Source organism: Odocoileus virginianus, chromosome 16 (genome assembly GCF_023699985.2).
Source record: "Odocoileus virginianus isolate 20LAN1187 ecotype Illinois chromosome 16, Ovbor_1.2, whole genome shotgun sequence".
NCBI lineage: Eukaryota > Metazoa > Chordata > Mammalia > Artiodactyla > Cervidae > Odocoileus > Odocoileus virginianus.
In genome coordinates, this window is record NC_069689.1 from 61,212,076 (window position 1) to 61,234,900 (window position 22,825).

A 22,825-nucleotide genomic window follows, 5' to 3' on the forward strand; every position below is an offset into this window, starting at 1 on the left:
CTGCCAATGCAAGAGACACAGGAGACAGGGTTTTGATCCTGGGTCGGAAAGATCCCGTGGAGGAGGAAATGGCAACCCACTCCAGTATTCTTGCCTGGGAAATCCCGTGGACAGAGGAGCCTGGTGGGCTACAGTCCATGGGGTTGCAAAGAGTCGGACAGGACTGAGTGACTGAACATGCACAATCCTAACTTGACTGGGATCAGTTACTAACTGCTGCCTTCAAAACTGTTTATAGAGGCAGGGAGAAAAACTTGGAAAGATGTTGCTAGAAGCCTGCTTGGTTTTTTAACATGTTCTTCCAGCAACAGAATTGTCTAGGCCATTGCAATTTATGTCCTTAACCTGATTTTAAAATATAATATTCAAACTCTCTGAAAATTCAGCCTTGTGTTAGCCCCAAGAGGACCCCAGGAGCAAGAAGAGCCAGCACATTATCATCATAAATGAACAGAAAAGCCAGGCAAATGGGAGGGAGGAAAAAGCTGACCGACTATAAAGTGCTGCTCCCTTGTTTATTAGGCTTGAATGCCTCTGTGCTCCCATTCAGGAACTAACAAGAATTTTCCTGTAAAGACAGCCACAGTTACATTCTCATTTCCATGCATGAGAGCCTGAAGCTCAAACAAAGGGCCTCAGTTGATTTCATGTGAGCCAAAAAGTGCCATTCAGAATCACACGCTAAAAAGACTTCAGCTGTGCATGGCCCCCACGGCCGTGTGGGGTAAAATCCGGTTGTCCAGCAACAAAGGGAACGCTCTGAGCCCTGCCTCTTCTCTGTGGGTCAACAGAACTGCCGGGCATACCAGGCTCCAGGGACTCCTGTCCCTGCCTGACAAGCGTGTGACAACAGAGCTACTTTCTCTTCTTGAATGGAGCTGGTACCTGGCTGCTATATAGTCGGAACAGATCAAGGGATGTGTCCTAAGGCAAATGAAAAGGAGCCTCTTGCTTCCTGGGATGGTGATTCAGCCCCGTTAGGTTATTGCTTCATTTATCTGATTTCACAAAAAGTTTTGAGGCAGGAAGGTAGGAGCAGGAAATATGACTATGAACCTTCTAGATTATAGCTGTGGTTGCAGCTTAGAGGGAAAAGTAACAGAGGGAAGAGACGAGCTTCCAAATTGAGGGGCAGAAAATAAAGTGCCTATCTGTGCTAAAAGAACATGAATGAGACATGCACTTGAAAAATAACAACCTGGGGGGAAAGTCATGATGATGAATTTGAGTGTGTGAGAGAGAGAGAAACCGAAGCCAAGTCAAGACCAGAGAAGCCTCAGGCTCTTCAGATAACAGCAGTTTTGATGTTACCATTTAGGATGATCTGGTGATTGTCAGAAAACAACACATGACTGTCACATGACTCGGACCAAAGCCCAAACTACAACCACCTGTGACCCAGAGGGTCCGCACCCAGGCCCTCATATGGCTGTCTTCACCCCTTAAACATCCGCACACAGACCCACTATTAATATTCCAGTCTGTCCTAGAGCAAAGTAGAGGAAGAATTTTTTTTTTTTAAAGTATCTAGGTCATTTCACTCATAATTCTGCTCAGTTCCAGATAGCAACTGCTGATTATTTCAAAGTGCAGGGTTTTTAGATATTCAAGTACCACAGGACTGGAGGAAAGGAGTACTTGAAACACAGCGTGGGCTTTTCATTTGAGAAGACACACTCTGGAAAGACCTATCCAACAGGCTACAGATATAAGTTATTCAATTAAAAATCCAGTTTCCAAAATCATCTGCCCTGATGATTTCTCAGTTGAAAAGCGATTTCTCCAAACTCATATCCAACCTTTGAACTATTTGGTATCAAAAGCCAGAGTTAGAGAGAACTGGGTTAAAAAAAATAAAATGAGTACTTAAAAAAACAAAAACCACTTTATATGAAACAAGGGGCAGAAAAAAAAAAAGGCAAATGATGACATGCTTAGAATAGCTCCTGGGCTCTCCTGGAGAGTTCTCTCAAACCTCAGTAAACTGAGTTTGTCATTGAACTTTAGAACTGGTAGTGATTTCAGCCATCTGCCTGGTCCAGCCACCCTGCATTTTACAGGTGAAGAAAGAAAAGTTCAAAGGGACTTTTCCAGGGTCACATAGCCAGTGAGAGGCAGAGGCAGGCCTGAAGTCTCCACCACCAGCCCAGGCCCTTGCTGAAACTGCTCATGGCTATCACATCAGGGCAGGTACACGCAACAAGCATTGCTGCTTTGGAGGCTCCTGGGAGCTACGAGATACCATGAGCTACCAAGACGGTTCTAATTTAGCGGCTCCACACCGCTGGGTTTCTTGAATTTGCCTGGTGAGAAGGATCACCTGCGGCACTTGTCAAAAATTAAAATCCCAGGCCCCTTCCCAGCCCCACAGAAACACCTCCAAGGGGAGGGACGTGGGAGGCTGAATTTGTAACAAGCGCCCCAGGTAACTCTCATCATCAGGAATGCACAAGGGAGAAACTTGGCTTCTGACTCAAGGGAATTTTATCATGTAAGAGACCAAACTCTCGGCAGTGGGGGCCCAGGGCCCCAGGCCCCCAAGCTGAACTGTAGCTACAATATTGGCTCTATTTAGGGTCTAAGTCCAGGACACATACAGTTGCCACAGCATAACATCCATCCTTCCCTGCTCTTGGGGAAAATTTGATTGGCAAAGCAAAACTGCTGTTCAGACACGCTTTTTAATAGGGAAACTAGATGTAATTGGCTTGAAAGCAATCCGATGCTGACACCGGACATCAGGGTGAGAACCCTGTCACTTGTCACCATGGCTAACAAATGCAATGGACAAAACCAGTAACTAAGCACAAAAATAGCCTGGAGCTCCCAGGGACGGCCACCCACTTCAGGTCGCGTGTGTGCCTGATGGGTGGTCCCTGTTGATGGTGTGAGGTCAGATCCAGGTCGCTGAGGGAGATGGGAGACCTGAAACAGCCGGTGAGGGACGAGAGTTCCAGAGGAGGGTGGCTGGAGCACGCCAGAGTCTGGGGGGCGGGGTGGCGGGGGGCGCCTCACTCCAGGTCGGCCTCCACCAGCTCCGTGTCGGAGCACTGCGACTTGTTACGTTCCCACTGGCAAATGGCGTTGGCGTACTCCACCACCAGCTTATCCATCCACGTCAGGGGCTCGGGGAACAGCACGGAGCCCTCAAAGAAGCCCAGATGGCCCCCGTGCAGGGGCAGCACAAACATGACGTTCTCCCGTTTCTCTGCAGGAGAAAGGCAGCTGAGTGAGTCACTGTCCTCTGACCAGCTCCAGGGCTGGAGGTGGGAGAGCAAGCTGGCCAGGGCAGCCCAGGCTTTCCCCAGGGGCGAAGGTGTCCCCCCCTAAGTGGGCATCTATCTCCATCCCCTCTGCCTTGTTCACCAGTGGTGGGGGCAGGTGTATACTTGGTGGGGGCAGACAAGATGGTGAGATCGAGCAGATTTGGGAATAGCAGCTTAGCTTTGGAGCAGAATGGGTACCGGCTTAGGTTTAGTTGCTCAGTCGTGTCCAACTCTTGTGACCCCATGGACCATAGTCCAGCAGGCTCCTCTGTCCATGGGATTCTCCAGGCAAGAGTACTGGAGTGCGTTGCCATTTAGGACATCCTTAGAACTCTAAGTGGTTCTCAAACTTGGCTGCCTATTAGAATCACCTGAATTTTTTTTTTTTTAATAAAGGTCCCTATGTTACACCCAGACCAGTGAGATTCTGATGTGAGGGCAGGGGTGGGGTGGAACTGGGGGTTAGCAGGTGAAAGAGGGAGGACCCAGCATCGGTGTTGCTAAAAATCCCAGGTGACTCAACCATACAGCCAAGTATCGGGGTGGCCAAAAAATTCATTCGGGTTTTTCTGCACCATCTTACAAATCTGAACAAACTTTTTGGCCAACCCAAGTCACCCAGGAAATTGACTTAAAATGCAGGTTTGGCTTTAACAGGCCTGGATTTAAGGAGCTGAGACTCTGAGGTTCTCACAAGCTCCCAGGTGATGCTGATGCTACTGGTGGGGCCCAGATTTTGAGGACAGATTCCTAACACACTCTTATCGACCAAAGAACCAGATGAATTCAATGGAGCCAATGATTTTCCACTACAGAACTTTATCTTGTAAGACTAAAACATAAAGCTGCAAGTTGTATTAAAAGCTGCCCGAGCTCTCAACCTCATGTGATAAATGGCCATCTGAGAATTACAAACCTGGAGCTTGACTTTATGAGTCCACGTTTAAGCTAGTCCCACATGGGCCAGTAAAGCCACTACTGAAGACATGTGCAAAAATGGGTAGCCAGGTGCATTCAGGTACCATAAAGAGCATCTGTCTTCCCAGGGGGACGAGTGACAAGGGGCCCCTTGCTGGCTGCTCCAGGCCTCTGAAGCGCTTCCCGGAACCTGCATTTCTGGCTCTGCAGGGCTCTTTTCTTGTCTGACCCCCTTTATTCTTCCCTTTGGGCTGCTGTTTCATCAGTTTCTGTACAACAGCGCGAGCGCTGTGGGTGTTACTTGAGATGTGCAGAAGGAAGCCTGTGTCCTCTCGCCACTGCCAACAGGGCTGTTTTTGTGCAGGGAGCCTGTGGTTTGACAGGCGGTTGACAGGCGACAGCTTTTATCACATAACACACCTGCGACACATGCATTCGCTCTGAGTGGAGAATAGAGCTCTGTCTGGACATAGGTCCTTTGCTTGCTGCATTATCTACTCTTTAACTTGGGGTCATGAGAGAATCAGATGTACCCCTTTCCCTCTGGTTAACACATGATGTTTATAAGAGGAAACATAATCACAGAGGATGGGGCAGGGAGGTCTGGTCTGAGGGATCTGAATGACAATGCACAGTAACTGTGGTTTGTGACCCAAGTATTTCCTCTGCTTCCCTCTTTCCAGTTCTTTCTGTAGCTCCTACCTAGCAAGGCATGAGGTCATGCCAGCCTGAAACACGATGGTATTCCCATGAGTGACCTTCTCTGCTTTTTCATTGGCTTATATTTTTATCCTCAAAGTGGACAGGGAGGCTGTCTGTCACAAGAGGCAGCAGAACTGGCTTTTTTTTTTTTCTTTTCAGGTCAAAGTTTTAAGTCTAAATATCTCTTTAAGTCAAACTCTCAGACTTAATGGAGTCACATCCCTGAGGCAATAATTTCATAGAATACCAGGGGACTCCCCCAAACCTCTTGGTTGTGGTTATAAATGACGATCCTGTCTCTTGCACCAGGACAGAACATGAAAGGCTCAACCCAGGCTCTACCACAGCCCCAGGCCTATCAGGCTAGACTAAATAAGAATACTGCCATAAGATGCTCTGGGATCCAGGAGATGTCAGTGTGGTGAAGGTGACATACTGTGGTAGTTTGCTGAGTGGTTGAGAGAGCGGCGGGAAGAAACACTTACCTGAAAGAGATTTTGGAATGGTTAGAAGACTTTCGTGCACTAAGGGGTCATCGGCTGCATTCACCAGCATGAGAGGTACGTAAATCTGAAACAAGGAAATAAAAGCAGGATTAAATGATCAACTCTCTTTTTTAGATCCCATTGATCCAAGGCTGAAATACACTACTGGACATGTTTCTGAAGCGAAGGGAAGCGGGTCGGTGCTCAGTCTGCTGAACAAATGGACTAAGGATGCCCTGTGCTCCCTGGCAGCAGCCGCTGGGATTGCCGCCCTGGCAGGCATGTACAGGAGCCATGCTTGGTGCCCAAGGTGACCTACGTGCTCTGATGGGGCAAGGCTCAAGACTACAATACTCGCTGGCAACATATTTCTGATCATCTTCACAGTGTCTCAGATTAGCCCTATCTTTCAGAAAAACGACTTTACAGAGTTATGTACATGGTCATCCAATTTATATTGTGGGGAGAAAGAAAGGAGTCTGCTTCACTGCAGACAAAGGAGCCTTTCTAGAAGCATCTGAGGAAGGAAAACAGGAGCAGGCTGGTAGATCTTGGGAGGCTCTTGGCAGCTGTGCGTTCAACATCCACTTTAGCAAAACAGCCAGCAGTGTCCTTTTTCTTCTTAGCAGAGATGGTGCTGATGGGGCCACTCAGATATTACTGAACAGCCATGCCCAGGAAGTATAATGACTGGCTGCCGTACCTGGAGGCCCCTGACATTGACTTTGAACAGTTCCACGTTTCTGTAATGCCTTAAATGAATACATGAAAGGCCCAGATGATGATGCTAAAGTATGTGGGGCGGCTGACACGACACGATGGCAGAGCTGCCGTTCACAATGATCTGCTTTAGCTGGAGGAGTGGTGGGCCAGACTAACAGGTGGACATTGACAGGGATAATTGGGAAGTCCTGTGTTTGAGTAAAAAGAGCAGTTGATCAAAGACAGAAAGGGGAAACACTGGTTTGGTGGTGGTTCAGGTTAAAAAAAGCATAGTGGTTATGATCGGCCACAAGCTTGATTTAATCCATACAAAGTTCATCATCGTTGCTGACAACTGCGTTAATATAAACCAATCCACTTCAACCAAAGACATGCTCCTCTACCATTTGGATACAGAAAGATATCTGTTTTGCTCTGTGCTTGCCAGATCAGGGCAGGAATTTTGAGTTCAGTCCTGGGCACCAAACCAATGAAAGAAAGACATAATGACCCAAAAGAGTCTAGGATTGTAAGAAATCTACATGGGCTTCCTATGAGGAACCCCAGTAGGAACCAGGCAGGATGACACTATCAAAGGAGGACTTCTGAAAAAAATGGATGGGGCAGTGACTTAAAGGGCTTCCACACAGACCGGGGAGCAGACTGTGCTTAGGAACAGCTCTGCGGTTACTACACAGAGGTCACAGAGGGGCAGAGCTTTGTTCGATAATACACTCAAGTCAACAACTAGAGTGGATGGAGCCAGACGCTGGCTGAACTTCCGCCAGGGAAGCTGAGGAGGGAGACTTGTTATACACTGGGTGGAGCTGGGTGGAGTGATGCTAATTCTGAGATGTTGCTCTCTGAGCTGTGGCCACTCACCCTGTGCAGGTATCTCATGCAACTTTCTTCCTCGTAATATTCCTTCAGGGAGTTGTAGCCGTGAAACTTCCTGGAACACACCCACCCACACACACACACAAAAGAAAAAGACAAAACAACACTTGGAATAAGATTAGAATGCTGAGTTGATCTATTACTGTGCCAGTTCCCACTCTAACACATTATAATATCAGTAGAATATACACAGGTACCGGAGTTAGGGGTTAAGAACACCCAGCTATGGCATCTGGGTTCAAATTCTGGCACTGTCACTTATTGACTATGTGACCTTATACAAAGCACTTAACCTCTCTGAGCTCCTCCTCTGTAAGTGAAAGTTGCTTAGTTGTATCTCTTTTCAACCTCATGGACTGTATAGCCCATGGAATTCTCTAGGTCGGAATACCGAAGTGGGTAGCCTTTCCCTTCTCCAGGGGATCTTCCCAACCCAGGGATCGAACCCAGGTCTCCTGCATTGTAGGCGGATTCTGTACCAGCTGAGCCACAGGGGAAGCCCTCTCCTCTGTAAAACAGAGCTAAGGAGAACAGATTCTTCCTAAACACTCTCTTTGGACTTAAAATTTAGAAGATGAATGAAATTTATGTGATTTTTGTTTTCTTCATCAGTATAGTGCCTGAAAAGTGATAGTGTTAGTTGCTCAGCTGTGTCCAACTTCTTTGTGATCCCATGGACGGTAGCCTGTGAGGCTCCTCTGTCGATGGGATTTTCTAGGCAAGAATACTGGACTGGGTAGCCATTCTCTTCTCCAGGAGGTCTTACCAATCAAGGGATTAAACCCCGGCCTCCCGCATTGCAGGCATATTCTTTACTGTCTGAGCCACAATGGTAGCCCAGTACAGTGTCTGCACCACTATAAAGCTGCATGCCCCATGGTAAGTGAGCGTGGGTATAATTCATTCTCTCCTGTTGAACATACCAGCAATTTCCATTTCCTCTGAGTAACTGGGCATATTTCATGGGCATATTTCATGGGCATATTTATGGCATATTTCAAAGTTACTTGGTGTAAGAAGGCTACTAAAACCTCATAAGGAAGGTAAGTACAGATCCCATGCCCTCAGGTTAATATCTGTCTATTTGGATGAACTTTAAGCCACATCTGAAGGCATCAAATGATTATTAAACAAAAAGAATAATGTTTTTAAAAGAGAACGATGAGGTCAGAGATCAGCTTTACCTTTCCAGGTGAGGCTAACCTCAATCAGAAACCTCTGGTGCCAGGAAAGAGGACACTGTCAAAGGGGTGACCTCAGGAGCCTAGAGAGGGTAAGGGTCCCTGAGTGAGGTGGGTGGGGTTTGGTATGACACTCAGAGAGGAGCGTCTTCATGCCCCCAAAGGAAGAGGCTCTGTTCATTTTTGTCGCAACACCCAGCTCTCTTGGTTACTTTCGGTTTTTCTACTTTGGATAGAGACATGGGCAGGTACAGCTGCAGGAAGTATTTCCTTCTCTTTACTCCACAGCCACATGCATTTATGTGACATCTGATCTCCATCCCAGAGACGAGGACTACGGACAACTAGGGTGCACTCACCCCAGCTCCCCTGTTCAAGTTCAGTTGGGCAAGGTAGGAGTGAAGGACGAGGAGTGGTCAGAGCATCTTCCTATTTTTTTAAGAGACATTAGAAATTTGGATTTCTCTGTGATATCTTCAGATTTCTTTCCTTTTTTTTTTTTTTTTAAACTTTTTGGCCATGCTGCAAGGCATGTGGGATCTTAGTTCCCTGAATAGGAATCGAACCTGAGGGGCCCCCTGCAGTGAAAGCCAGAATATTAACCACTAGACCATCAGTGAAGTCCTGAAATCTTCAGTTTTTAAACAGTAGGCATTAAAAAAAAAAAAGAAACAAAACCCTTAACACCAAAGTGTGCAGAGGAAACCCCTGGTGCTGGGCAGTGCTGGCCCACTGCCTTCTGCCTGGCACCCCGCCCCGGGCTGTGGGCACACCTCATCACGTTGTCGTCAATCTGCATCAGAGATGTGGCTGTATAGAGGCGGCTCAAGTCCGTGTCCTCCAGGCTCTGGGGTTTCTTCACATGGTCTCCAAAAAGAGCTTGCCTAGGAGGAGACGGAAAGCAAACAGAATGAGAATCAGCACGCTGTACAATGAAGTAACTTACCGTTTGGTCACTCATACCTCCGTAAAGCTGAAAAAAAAAGTTTTTTAAAGCACATGATAAACAACCACAGTTGAGCCTGCTTCCTGGCCCAGAGGCAAGCCAGGAGAGTCTGTGAAGCGGACGTGGATAACTTAGAAATAAATCCCTTCAGCCATCGGAATGTCCCAGAGGATGAGCTTGTTGACTTTTGAAGACCTGGAGAACAATGAATATCAAGACCTTATTTTCCTTGCGAGGGGCAGCGAGACAAACTAAAGACCAGGCTTCAGCCTAGATGACTATTTCAAAATTGGCCCTGCAGGGAGATCTCAGGATGGGCTGTGTGGCCTGGGGTGGGCTGTCAGCCAACCAAGGGCAGGGGTGAGGGGGGTCCCCCAACTTTACACTGGTGTTACCACGCTCCCTTTGGCAGAACCCCTGTCCCTTTGTCAACGCTTCACATCACTTACCAAGGAAGTTAATGGTTAACCCATTCAGCACTTGGGCAAATCAACCACTTTCCAATATGTTAGCTAAAAAGCGAATGTAGGGACTTCCCTGGTGGTCCAGTGGCTAAGACTCCACGCTCCCAGTGGAAAGGGCCCAGATTCGATCCCTGGTCAGGGAATTAGATCCCACAGGCCAAAATGAGAAGATCCTGCATGCCACAACTAAGACCCGGTGCAGGCAAATAAGTAAACAAAAATAAATATTAAAAAATTTTCCCCATCAAACATTCATGTCACAGTTTGTTTTTTACATAAAAAGCTAATGTATACGCTGAAGTGGAGGACAGAGGAGCCTGGCGTGCTGCAGTCCATGAGGTGCAGGGAGTATGACGTGACTTAGCGACTGAACAACAGTAACATACTGGAAGACTAATCCAAGTTGGTTCTAGTTTCTAGTTAAGAAAATGATCACTCTAGAGAGGATGAGCGTAAAGACAGAGGTCACAGTGAGCACATTTAGATGTCCATTCCCAGTGAAAGCTGTCACTCACACAGCTAAAGGAAGACTGACTGAGTTTGTTTTGAGGTTTGGCCCCACAGTGGGAAAAATTCATTATAGAAACTAAATGTTCTGGTAGCCAATCACCACCTCTTCCAAAGGAAAGGAACCAATTTCTTAAAAAAAAAAAAAAAAAAATTTTTTTCTTTTTCAAAAGAGTATTAGGAAGATCATATACTTAAAGGATAGAATTCCCAATTTAAAGTGTGTCCCGATAAAACTAGAAAAAAATTTTAAGAAAGATGATGCTGGTGGGGAAAACAAAAATTCTAATGAAGGGGCCTGAAAACTTCGAGATGTTTGACTTTCTGTGGTAAGTTTAAAAACACTGAGAGCACATTCAAAAGACTCTCCCAATTTGTTAAGAATTACACGATGGCCTTTCTGGACTTATTAATTAACGCCAAGACTGGGCCCGGCAGCAAACAAATGTTCTCTGGGAGGAGCTTACTTTCCACCCCAGAGGTGTGGAAAGGCAGACAGAGGCCTTGGACTTGGGGTCTGATGGCCTGCTTTCACCCCGTGTGGGTCCTCAGCAAACCCCTGGATCCATCCAAACCTCAGCCGAGCCACACCTGACTTGGAGCCTGACAGGAAGGCCAGCCTGGGGCACGTAAGTCTCCGAGGGTCTCCACCCACCCAGCACCACAGCCTGGGGACGCACCCGGCCGCCGGGCCACCCAGGGGCCTGTGAGCGCCACCCCAGCCCAGGCGCCATGGGAACCCCACCCACAGGAAGCCCAATCTGGGCTATCTGGCTGGCTGGACAGTACAGCATTTTCTTTTAACCGTTGAGAAAAAGAGAATAAGAAACTGATCATTCAGACAGATTGCTTTTCCTAGGATGGCCTCAGAACCCCCCTAAAATGGTACTCTGAGTGCCCATTTGTGTACCAGGCTCTGAGAGAATCAAAACATGCCTGAGCCCTCCCATGCTTTCCAGTTGGTTCATGGATGCAGGATTCACACTGCGGGAGAAACAGCAGAAAAACAACTGGTGGGAAGGAGCCGGCTTCACGGAGGCAGAGACCAGAGATGGACCTAAAAGAAGCGGGCTGGGTCTGGACAAGCAGAGGTGATGGGAGGAGGGTCGGGAGAGGCCAGGGGGCATGGGGGTCTCTGGGTGGCCTGCTCCAGCTGGAGGGGGAGAGGGGCATGTGGGGGAAGGGGGAGAACCCACATGGCTAAGGATAGTCACAGTGGTGAAATCATCACTAATATTCCCTGAGTGCTACTGCCAGCCAGGCGCTGCTCTCAGCACTTGCCAGGGGCTAACCCACCAAAGCATTCTGAGCAGGAGATGGGCAGGCAGGGTGTGGAGAGTGTGGACACCACGCTTGGCACCAGTGGTAGGACTCCTGTCCACTGCTGCTTGATCGGAACCCCAAGAGCCAGCAGAGAAGGAGGACTCTGGGTCCCCCCAAGCACAAAAATCTCCTGAAGAGAAACATACCTCCACAGTGACAAGCCACCCTCAGGATGGCCCTCATTTTTTTTTTTAATAATGAACTTTGCCTTTTTAAAATTAAAACTTCAAAAAAGTTTTTGGGCTGCATGTGGAAGCTCAATGTCTTAACCACTGGACCACCAGGGAAGCCCCAGGATGCCCCTCATTTGGGAAAGAATGGTGTGGAAATGGGTTCTCTTCCTTCTTGAATTTTTTGAAAAGTATGGAAGCAGATAGCGATTTTGTGAATTCGGCAGCTTGGGATGAATTTGTTTCTAACCAAGTCACAAAGCAGTCAGCTGAGAATCTGCACCAACCCTGCCTTCTTCTTTTTTTTTTCCTAGAGAAAGAGGAATTTTGGCATTTAGTGAAATAAGCTCAGAAAGGCACTGTCTGGGGACTTCCCTGCTGGTCTAGTGGCTAAGACTCCATGTTCCCAATGCAGGGGGCCTGGGGTTCGATTCCCTGTTCAGGGAACTAGATCCCAAATGCTGCAACTAAAGATCCTCCAGGCTGCAATGAAGACCTGCTGCAGCCAAAACACCCCCCAAAAACCAAAGGTACAGTCTGTCTCCCGAGGGAAGGGAAGGCGCCTCACCGGTGCGAGAGAATGATCTTCTTCATGTTGTCGGCCATGAGGAAGTTGTAGAAGCGCCGGCACTGGTCCCACTGCATGAAGGTCTCCTGGGCCCTGGGAGATCCACAAGGGAAGAGTGAGAAGGGGAGGAGGGGGGTGTCCTGGAGCGGAGAGGCTGGGGCTGGCGCGGGGAGGAGGCAGAGCTCCTGCCACGGGAGGGGCCGGCTCCCTTGGCGGGAACCTGGGCTCGAACACGTGGTCCTCAGACTAAGGGCAGAGCCACCCGAACATTAAGTGAATGAACGTTGAAGTTGCCCAACGAGAGGCCCCAGCCGGAAGGTCTCCGGGGCCACGGGCTTTGCCAGAGACACTCCTGACCCCCTCCTCCGTCTCTAGGTCTTTGTCACAGGACCTGCTTTGATTGTCATTCGAACAGTATCTCTCCTTGGCTTTCTACCCTGCGAGCAAGTTTTTCTGGCTTCATAACAGGACCATGCGTAGGGACAGGGTGTGTGGAGAAGATAAGTGCGTGGCAAAACCTAAAAACACTTCATTTTATCACTTTTGTGTGGAGTATATAAAAAATACAACAAACTAGCGAATAAAACTAAAAAGAAGCCGACTCCCAAATAAACTAGTGGTTATCGGTGGGGAGAGGGAAGGGGAGCGGGCAATATGGGTGGAAGGGTTATTATGGGATTATACGGAATCATGTGTGTGAAACTTTTAAAATTAATTTTTACTGAGTATAGTTGCTTTACAATGTGTTAGTTTCTGCCGTACAACAAAGTGAATCAGCCGTATGTGCACACACACCCACAATGTTTTAGATTTCCTTCACATTTAGGTCACCACAAGAGCATTGAGTAGAGTTTCCTGTGCTATTAGAGTAGGTTCTCGTTAGTTATCTGTTTTATACATAGTAGTGTATATGTGTCAGTTCCAATCTTCCAGTTCCTCCCACTGCCCCTTCCTCTTTTGGTGTCTTATAAGTTTCATTAGCTACATCTATATCTCTATTTCTGCTTTGCAAATAAGGTCATCTCTACCACCTTCCTAGATTTCCACGAATCGGTGATATTCTCCGATATTTGTTTTTCTCTTTCTGACTTATTTCAGTCTGTATGACAGTCTCTAGGTCCATCCATGTGTCTGTAAATGGCACTTGAAACTTTTTAAATTGTAAAACACTAGAGAGTTTAAAGAATCATTCAACACAATTTTTAAAAAATGGGAAGAGAAAAAAAAATAAAACACTTCTTTTGTTGCCATTTGCAAGGCAAAGGAAAATCATATAAGTTGAGCTTTCTTTTGATTAGTCTTAGCACATTTAAGGGGCAAGGAAAGGAGGGAGAAGTATCGAGGCCCTCTGCCCCCTCTAGGCACGGCTGTGGGGGTGGTCCTGAGTTTTTCTGCCTCCAGAGCTAGTGTGTGGTTGGCAAAGCAAGGCCCTCTGATGTGGGGTGGGGGGTCGCTGCTGCTGCTAAGTCGCTTCAGTCGTGTCCGACTCTGTGCGACCCCATAGACAGCAGCCTACCAGGCTCCTCTGTCCCTGGGATTCTCCAGGCAAGAACACTGGAGTGGGTTGTCATTTCCTTCTCCAGGGGGGTCGCTAGACAGGTAATATCCCCACTTCCAGATCAGGAGATCAGGGACTCAGAGAGGTCCCAGCAGAGCGGTCAGGAACGGCTGAGTGTGACCCAGGCTGGCGTGACTCAAGCATCCGTGCTCGGATCACCACCCTGTGCGGCGGGAGGAGACAGCAGGGCCAGCCTCCTCTGCTCGCCTCTGCGGCCAGATTTCCCTGCCCACATGTCAGGTGAACAAACACCAAGGTGGCGACTCCCAGGCTGCCAGTCAGCCCTCCCCACTCTGTGCTTTCTTCCCTCGGGTGTGAACCCAACACAGCTGCCATGGCGTCCTTGCTAACCTTCATTCTGCAGATTTCTGAGTCTCAAGGCCTGATTCCGCCCTGGGAATGAATCTGGGTGTCACTATGCCCACATTGTCTCATTTCCCAGATGGCCAGAGAGAGGACTCCTGAGAGAAAGGATGGTTCACAGGTATTAAAAAAACAAAGACAAAACAGAAGGATCATATTGACGTATGGCAGAAGCCAACAAAAAGCAATTACCCTCCAATTAAAAATAAATACATTCAAATAATAAAAGCAAAAATATTGGCAATGGCATGACCAAAACAACTTACAAAAAAAGCTTCGATTAAAATGAAAAATATAATCAAAGAAATACAAATAAAACATTTTCAAATATATATATATACATACACACACACACACACATATATATGCATATATATATAAACCGGTGAGTTATGAAAGTTATTTCCCAAAAGCTGTCACACTTCAGTTTTGGCATAGCAAGCATTTCCCATAACATCACAGTTAAAAAATAAGAGCTAGTGGGAAGTTAAAAGTGAAAGGGTTGGTGGGTTTAATGGCCTGTGACATGCTCATAAAACAAGGGCTAAAGCACACAGTGAAGACTAACACTGCCTTCAAAAGTTCAAAGGTCATTCTATAAACCCACGGGGGGCTGGAGGTGTCATGAGTAGAAACAATGGGCCAGATCACCTTAGGCAGGACCCCAGCTGAGGCAGGGCTGTGGGCACCTGCTTCTTGGTCTGTGAGGGTGTCACAGAAGGGTGTCACCCAGTCTGGGAATTGCACCCTGCTGCCAGGCTGGGTCCCTCTTCTCTGCATTGGACCCAAACAGCCCCTCCCTCAGAAAGCTGATGGTCTAGAAACAAAGAAATGGTCTTGCCCGCATCCAGTCCTCCCTTTGCTGACCTTCCAGCTGCTTCTGTCAGTATCACCTTCATGTCAGAGGGACAGAAGACGTAAGGGAAGCGAGGAGGCACTGGTCATAAACCTGGGCTATGAGAAGATGCTCCAGTTCTGTGGGTTTCTCAGTTGAATAACCCCAGAGGTTCAGTTCAGTTCAGTTCAGTTGCTCAGTTGTGTCCAACTCTTTGCAACCCCATGGACTGCAGCACGCCAGGCTTCCCTGTCCATAACTAACTCCTGGCACTTGCTCAAACTCATGTCCATTGAGTTGGTGATGCCACCCAACCATCTCATCCCAACCCGAGATACCACTCACTGAAAGGCTCTGGGGACACATGGGGGCCTGGGGCTCAAGGAGGGACTGGGATAAGGATGCTGGGACCAATGCTTCATTCAGTCAACACTGGCCAATTGATTCCTTGCATCTTTGGTTTATCATTCAGTATATTTAAGGGATGCCTTTCATTACCTTTGAGTATAAAATTAAGGGACTGAACTTAATTTTATATTAGTTTAATAAAGCATAATTGAGATCAATGTATTATTTTAAAAAACCCATTCATCTATTTAAAAAAAGATCTGACTTCTTCAATACCAGCACCAACAACAAACTGAGAAGAAATGAAAGAGAGGGGAACCTATAAACTAAAAGAAACTGAAGAGACAAATCAGTAGATGCAGTGTGTGGACATAATGGGGATTCTGATTGAAAGAAACTGTTAAAAAACTTCTGTGAGACAATCAAAGAAATCTGAACACTGACTACAAACAGGATGCTATTCAGAAATAATAATCTTTTGGTGTGAAGATGATATTGTGATTGTGTTTAAGAAAATGTTCTTAAAAAGAAAAACAAATATTGTACATTAATGCATATATATGGAATCTAGAAAAATGGTACTGATGAACCTATTTGCAGGACAGAAATAAGAGATGCAGACATACGAAACAGACTTGCGGACACAGCAGGGAAGAGGAGGGTGGGACCAAATGAGAGAGCAGCACTGAAACATATACATTATCATATGTAAAACAGATAGCTAGTGGGAAGCTGCTGGGGAGCTCAATCTGGTGCTCTGTGACAACCTAGACGGGTGGTAGGAGGGAGGTTCAAGAGGGAAGGGACATAGGTATATTTATGACTGACTCAGGTTTAGTTGTATGGCAGAAACCAACACATCTTTGTAAAGCAATTATACTCCAATTAAAAATAAAATAAAAAGGTCTTAGAGTCTTTTTAGTGCTACCAAGTGAAATATTTACAAATGATATGACATAATGTCTGGGATTTGCTTTAGAATAATCCAGCTTACAGGGGAGTGATGTGTGGAAGAGGTGCAGAGGAAACAGGAGTAGCCCAAAGTTAAGCATGCTTGAAGCTGGTAGTGGATATACGGGGGTCCAATACCCCATCGCTTTTATTTTGTATGTACCTAAAATGTTCCATAATAATGAAGAAGGAGAAACAGAAGAAGACAGAAAATAGAAAATCTTTTGGATTATGATCTGAAAATTATCTACCCTGAGGAGGAGAGCTGAAGATTAAAGTCAGTTTTAACCATTAACCATGAAACTCATCAACTATTTCTTAGGGTTGAGGAAAGATCAGCAGTGGTCTGGAACCACTGTACACACGGCCCAACAAGAACCTCACTGGGAACTTCAGCTCCCACTGAAGCCAAGCTCCAATTTACATGCCATGTTTCTGCAGTGAGAGAAGGGAGGAGGCACAACCAGGCTCCAGGGAACGGGGCTGGTGATGGGATGAAGGTCTAACAAGACATCCAGGCTTCCCAGTGGGCATGAGTTAGCGCAGAGACTTGGAGCTATGGCCCATCTGACCCCACTGGGTAGTTCACCAAACTCTGCGGAAGCCACTTCACCTCTCCAAGCCTCAGTGTCCTTATCTGTCAAATTAGGAGGTTGAATTAGAGAAGCAACATTCACACCAAGATTGTTCTATGGGTAAGGTATGTAGGCAGTTCCATCTCAGGCCTGACAGAGGTCGCCCTGGGAGCCTTGGTGTTGTTTTCATTGCTTCTGCTAGTGGGTGAAATTAGGCAGACAGGGGTGCATGTAGTGAGTGGAGAGCTGGCCAGCTGGTGGTGTTAAGAATGGGTCTGAATTCTGGCCTCTTCAGCTGAAGAGGTCTGGGGGATGGGCAGGCTCCTGGGCGTGCATCTCATGAGGATAAAGAGAATGTCAGCCTGGGAATCAGATGGCTCAGGCAAGAAGTGCTTTACCCATCCATATATCTACCTATCTCAATCAATAAAGTCCTTTCAAGATGCCCCAATTTCTAATCAGGGGTTTCCCAGGTGGCTCAGTGGTAAAGAATCTGCCTGCCAATGCAGGAGACATAAGAGACGTGGGTTCGATCCAGGGGTCAGGAATATCCCCTGGAGAAGGAAATGGCAATCTACTCCAGTATCCTTGTCTGGGAAATCCACGGACAGAGGAACCTGGCGAGCTACAGTCCATGGAGTTGCAAAGAGTCGTACATGACTGAACAACAGAGCATGCAGCATGTCTTCTTAACAGTGTTAAGTGATTTATTAAACCAGAGAGTTAGGCTGAGTCTGAACACACACATTTCCAGGGCTAGTTGGCAGCTGTTTGTGCTGAGGGAACGAGTTAAGTCTGCTGGATACAGTGTAGTTTGGGGACATCTGTCACCCTCCTCTGCTGGTTCAGCACCTCATCAAGCATGAGCTAGTTTAGCAGCAGCTAGACTCTGCTAACTACAGCAAGCGGGGGCTGGCTTCTGAGCCTAGAACTGGCTCTGGCTAGTGGGGAGGTGCGTTACGGGATGAGAAGCCAGAGGGAGGGGATGGATCACTGACAAGCGGTTCTGGAGACTCAACTAGGGGAGGGATTTACCAGAAGCATGAACTCCTGTGTGGCCCCTGCAGCGGCAGATGGGCCCTCCCCGCTCCACCTCCGTGTAAAGGAAGCAAGGCTGCCATCATTCCAGTGCTGAAAAGGCTCACTGCCCTCAAGCCTTGGCAGGAAAAAAGAGGTTATGCTGGTTGAAAGTAAGGCACTGTCTCCTGGCGAGTAGATCTCATTAAAACGTTGAGGGGACCTGAGCCGTGAGTGGCCCCAGCACACATAGGATGACTGTGTCTCTTTGATCTGTCTCCAGTTTTCCTGTGTGTAGGGTGTAGGATCTTAGCCTGGATCTCTTTGCTCCAAAGGATAAAGTTGCCTGTTTCTCTCCTCTTTGCAGACAACTGATGTGACAACGATTATGAACATGAAGATCTCTGAGGCCTCAAAGAGAAGTGGTGTGGACCACGTCTGCAAAGTGCATGGAGCCCCTCGCAGATGTTGGTTAGCTTCCTAGCTTAAACCCGTAGCCAGGATCCACAATTGTGCGCGTCCTGTGCTTGGCCAACAGCAGATGGCGCTGTTGCAGCAAAATGAAATGAGGCTGTTAATTATGATTCTGCTCGTTAAAAAACATGGAAAACAAGCTTGTCCTACATTCTCCTTCCTGTCAAATCCAGTGCTCTCTGAACACAAAGTCAGTGTTCTAGTCACTTGACAGTGCTTGGTTTAGGAAGGGACTCTGATTTTTACAGACACTAGAAGCCTGGCCAAAAGCGGTCAGACGAGAGTGGGTCTCCCCGGGATCCTGGGGCGGGCCCTCTGCTCATTGCTCTAAGATCCCAGTTACTGGCAAGGATGGGGCTTTGGGTAATTCTGGTTACATCATGGCTGAGAATCGGGAGTTGAGTATTTCTAGCCAAGTCAACACAAAGGAACATGTCCCGGTTCAAACCAGAGTGTCGAGGGGAACTGAAAGGGAGGATCCCCAACAGGAGGATGAGGAGACTAACCTAGCCTGCAACACTAGGGCTGGAGAGACCACTGAGGCCCCTGGGCCCAGTGACTGCTAAAGGTGGCTAACACCTCAGGAGTCGCCCGTGAAATGTGTCCACAAGCAGATTCTGGCCCCATGCCCCAGACTCACGAATCAGATCTCCAGGGCTGGGGCCCGAGAAAATGAATTTATTTTTATCATGATCCTCCAAGTGATTCTTAACAAACTGTGGCAGTCACTAGTTCTCTAGATTAGTCTTTGTGATCCACTGATGTAGCCTACTTCTCGTTTTACAATGCATAATGATGATAATTTGTAGTTACTGACAACTTTCTACGTGCCTGGCACCGTTCCCAGTAGTTCATTCTCATGAACACATTTGACTCCACCATGGCGCCACGGGGTAGTTACCAATTATTGTCACCCCCATACTGCAAGTGAGGACCACTGGGACCCAGGCCTCAGCCCTGGACCTCAGGAAAGGTTCCAGCAGGGAAGTGTTTCCTGTCTATTCTGGGGTACATTTAAATTCTCCATTTTGGCCCAGCTTTAAGGCTCGGGCAGAGGCTGAATTCTGAGCCTGCATTTGCCCTTTGGATGTGTTGATTTCAAATTCCAGTAACAGATATTTTCAGAAATAAGATAGCCCCTTATCCATTAGAAAATGACAAAATAGGTTTAAACTACACTGAGAGATACAGGTGAGGCAAAAAGTAAGGATTATCTACAAGCTCTGTGGTATTAGACTGGATCAATCAGGGCAGGGAGTTTGTTGTTTATTTTTGTGTGTGTGATTTTAGATTTCTGCATTACCCATTTATAATACAAAAGACATTATCATGAGGCGTGAGTACAGGAAAAAATATGAATGCATTTAAAGAGTCCAGAGAGATGTGTGTGTATATGAATGTGTATGTGTGTGAGTGTGTATGTGTATGGGATTATATGTGTGTGTGAGTGTATGTGTGTATGTGTATGGGTGTGTATATATGAATGTGTATGTTTGTGAGTGTGTATGTGTATGGGTGTGTGTACATGAATGTGTATGAGTGTGTATGTGTGTATGTGTATGGGTGTGTGAGTGTGTGAATGTGTGTGCATGGTGACTCTGGAGTGATCGAGGACAACACTGATCTGGGTGGGGAGGTCAGAGCAGACCACAGTGCCCTCCTAGGACGCACCCTGCGGGTTTCTGTCGTCAGGAGACTAAGGGGAGAGGTAAACCTCTACCCAGCAGGTCATCTCTTATGTGTGATCCTGGGATGCTGAGAGAGATAACTATTTGACAGTGAGGGCATGGATTAAATGGTTTCTACAGATCCCTTCCAGACGCCATCTGAGACCCAACTCTTTGGCAGGTAGGAGGGGTTGGGGTCATAAGGTGATCCAGCTCTCAGACCCTGGTTTGCCAAGTCTCCTGTGTTTTCATAAACCCACAGTTATATGAAACTCCTGGAGCATGAAGAACGTAAGTCATCTCAGAGACTCCAAAGGGAAACAGCAGCTATTAAAGGGGGGGGCTTTGGCTTACTTCATTACAGATCTGACCCCCAAAATACAGCTGCATATCCCAGGTTGAAGGGGTCTGAAAGGACCACTCCAGTATATGATGTGGAAGCAAAGCAAGGTGGAATCAAGACCCAGAAACTTCTGCTTAGTCGGCCCCAGCATTTCCCCAGGTCTTCACGGGCCAGTGTCTGGTGTGCTGGGGACATCTCAATAAACGAATGCTAACTGGACGACTAGTGGCAGGAGGAAGTGGGGGCACATGGCCAAGATCACTCACCTCAGTGCGCTGTAGCCCTGACACACGCTGACGCAGCACAGAACCTTTTCTTGGTTGGCCTGGGTCTCCCCCAAGTATTTACACACGATGTTACCGCCCAAGCTGAAGCCCACGACCACCAGCTGGGTCAGGGGGTATGTCTTCTTGATGTAGTTTACCATAGCTCCAAATTCCCAGGTGCAGCCTGTGGACAGAGAGGTAAGAGGACTTGGTCATTTCAGATGCAACACAGTTTGGAGAAAATGTGAGCTGGGAGGGTTACTTAAGTGGATGCCAAGGCATTAAGAGAGAGAGACAGACAGAAATGTAAGTATACAGCACATCCTCTGTATTTGTGGGTTCTACACCTGCAGATTTAACCAAACACAGATCAAAAATATTTGGGAAAAAGTCCCAGAGAGTTCTAAAAAGCAAAACTTAACTTGGTCATACATAAGCAACTATTTACATAGTATTTACATGGTATTATCAGGTATTATAAGTAACCTAGAGATGTTTTAAAGCAGGGGTTCCCAATCTCTGGGATCGAATGTCTGATGATCTGAGGTGGAGCTGATGTAATAATAATAGAAATAAAGTGCACAATAAACGTAAAGCGCTTGAATCATCCCCAAACCATCCCCCACCTTGGCCCATGGAAAAACTGTCTTCCACAAAACCGGTCCCTGGTGACAAAAAGGTTGGGAACCACTATTTTAAAGTACACAGGAGGATGTGCCTAGGTTTTGTGCAAATACTATGCCATTTTATATAAGGAGCTTGAGCATCCATGGATTTTGGTGTCCAAGAGGGTCCTGGAACCAGTTCCCTGAGGATGCTGAGGGACGGCAGGTATTTCGGGTGTGTGTATAGAGAGAGAAGCCAAAGACTTCTCTTTGGCTACCTGCAGAGAAGGCTGAGTGCCAAAGAATTGATGTTTTTGAACTGTGGTGCTGGAGGAGACTCTTGAGAGTCCCTTGGACAACAAGGAGATCAAACCAGTCAATCCTAGAGGAAATCAGCCCTGAATATTCATTGGAAGCACTGATGCTGAAGCTGATGGTCTAATACTTCGCATACCTGATGCAAAGAGCTGACTCACTGGCAAAGACCCTGATGCTGGGAAAGATGGAGAGCAAGAGGAGAAGGGGGAGACAGAGGATGAGGTGGTTGTATGGCATCATAGACTCAATGGACATGAGTTTGAGCAAACTCCAGGAAGATAGTGAAGGAGAGGGAAGCCTGGCGTGCTGCAGTTCACGGGGCCACGAAGAGTCGAACATGGCTTAGCCACTGACCAACAAGAGAAGCTCCCAGAGGCCCCTCAGTATGAGGGAACACAGCATGAGTAGCACCCATGAGGGAAGGGACCATCTACCAAATGCACGTGCAATGCTCCCTCAAGGGTGGGCGATGAGAAACCCATCCCATACTCACGGAAATCAAAACATATCCAAGGTGTGCACGAGCACCTCGGTTCGCACACAGATGAAAACAAAAGCAAGAGGATCAGCGTCTTAGGCTACAAAACAGGACGCTATACCCACGTGTACAATGATTCATGGTGTTGAGAAAAGTACTGAGTGGATGTTATTTACAGGATCGCCTTGCCAGCGGGGAGAAGGAAAGACAAACTTCAGTCCAGAGGGACAGCCAAGATGTTCTGTGGGATCAGGGTAAAATGTTCTTGGTGACGTAGGGACAGGTATCAAGGGAGGCAGACCCATTCAGAAACACAGAGGAGACTTCTGAATGGAGAGGGCACTTGGGCCCAGTGTGCCCGGGAGGGATGATACCAGCTGGTGTCCCCTTGAGAAGCTGGTGAAGTCAGGATTGAGTAAGATGATATAGGTAAAGGGCTTAGACCACAGTATAATGTTAATTCTTTTTTAAAATATCATTTAAGGACACCCATGTTCATGACAGCTTTATTCACAACAGCCAAAACGTGGAAGCAACAAAAGTGTCCATCAACAGATGAATGAATAAACCAGACGTTGTACATGTATTTGGTGGAATATTATTCAGTCTTAAAATGTAAGGAAATCATGATACATGTTGCGACAAGGACAAACCTTGAGGACATTATGCTAAATGAAATATTGTTGTTTAGTCGCTCAGTTGTGTCCGACTGTTTTATGACCCCATAGATTGTAGCCTGCCAGGCTTCACTGTCCATGGCATTTCCCAGGCAAGAATACTGGAGTGGGTTGCCATTTCCTTCTCCAGGGGATCTTCCTGGCCCAGGAATCAAACCCAAGTCTCCTGCATCAGCAGGCGGGTTCTGAAGAGCAGTTACAACTAATTGTGTAGGCGCTTT

At 47.1% G+C, this 22,825-nt stretch overlaps 1 protein-coding gene across 2 annotated transcripts in view; it reads right to left on the reverse strand.

Annotated features, from left to right (window-relative positions):
- Positions 1-2,662: 2,662 nt before the first annotated feature.
- The window catches only part of ABHD2 (abhydrolase domain containing 2, acylglycerol lipase), a 101,772-nt gene continuing 81,609 nt past the window's right edge, over positions 2,663-22,825 (reverse strand). For both annotated transcript variants that reach the window (XM_020909378.2, XM_020909379.2), the window contains exons 6-11: positions 20,527-20,710; positions 12,130-12,222; positions 8,925-9,035; positions 6,956-7,025; positions 5,372-5,456; positions 2,663-3,208 (exon numbers count right to left, since the gene is read on the reverse strand). In XM_020909378.2, the coding sequence (XP_020765037.1) occupies positions 3,012-3,208; positions 5,372-5,456; positions 6,956-7,025; positions 8,925-9,035; positions 12,130-12,222; positions 20,527-20,710 (740 nt within the window). In that variant the 3' untranslated portion in view covers positions 2,663-3,011. The remainder of the gene's footprint in view (positions 3,209-5,371; positions 5,457-6,955; positions 7,026-8,924; positions 9,036-12,129; positions 12,223-20,526; positions 20,711-22,825) is intronic.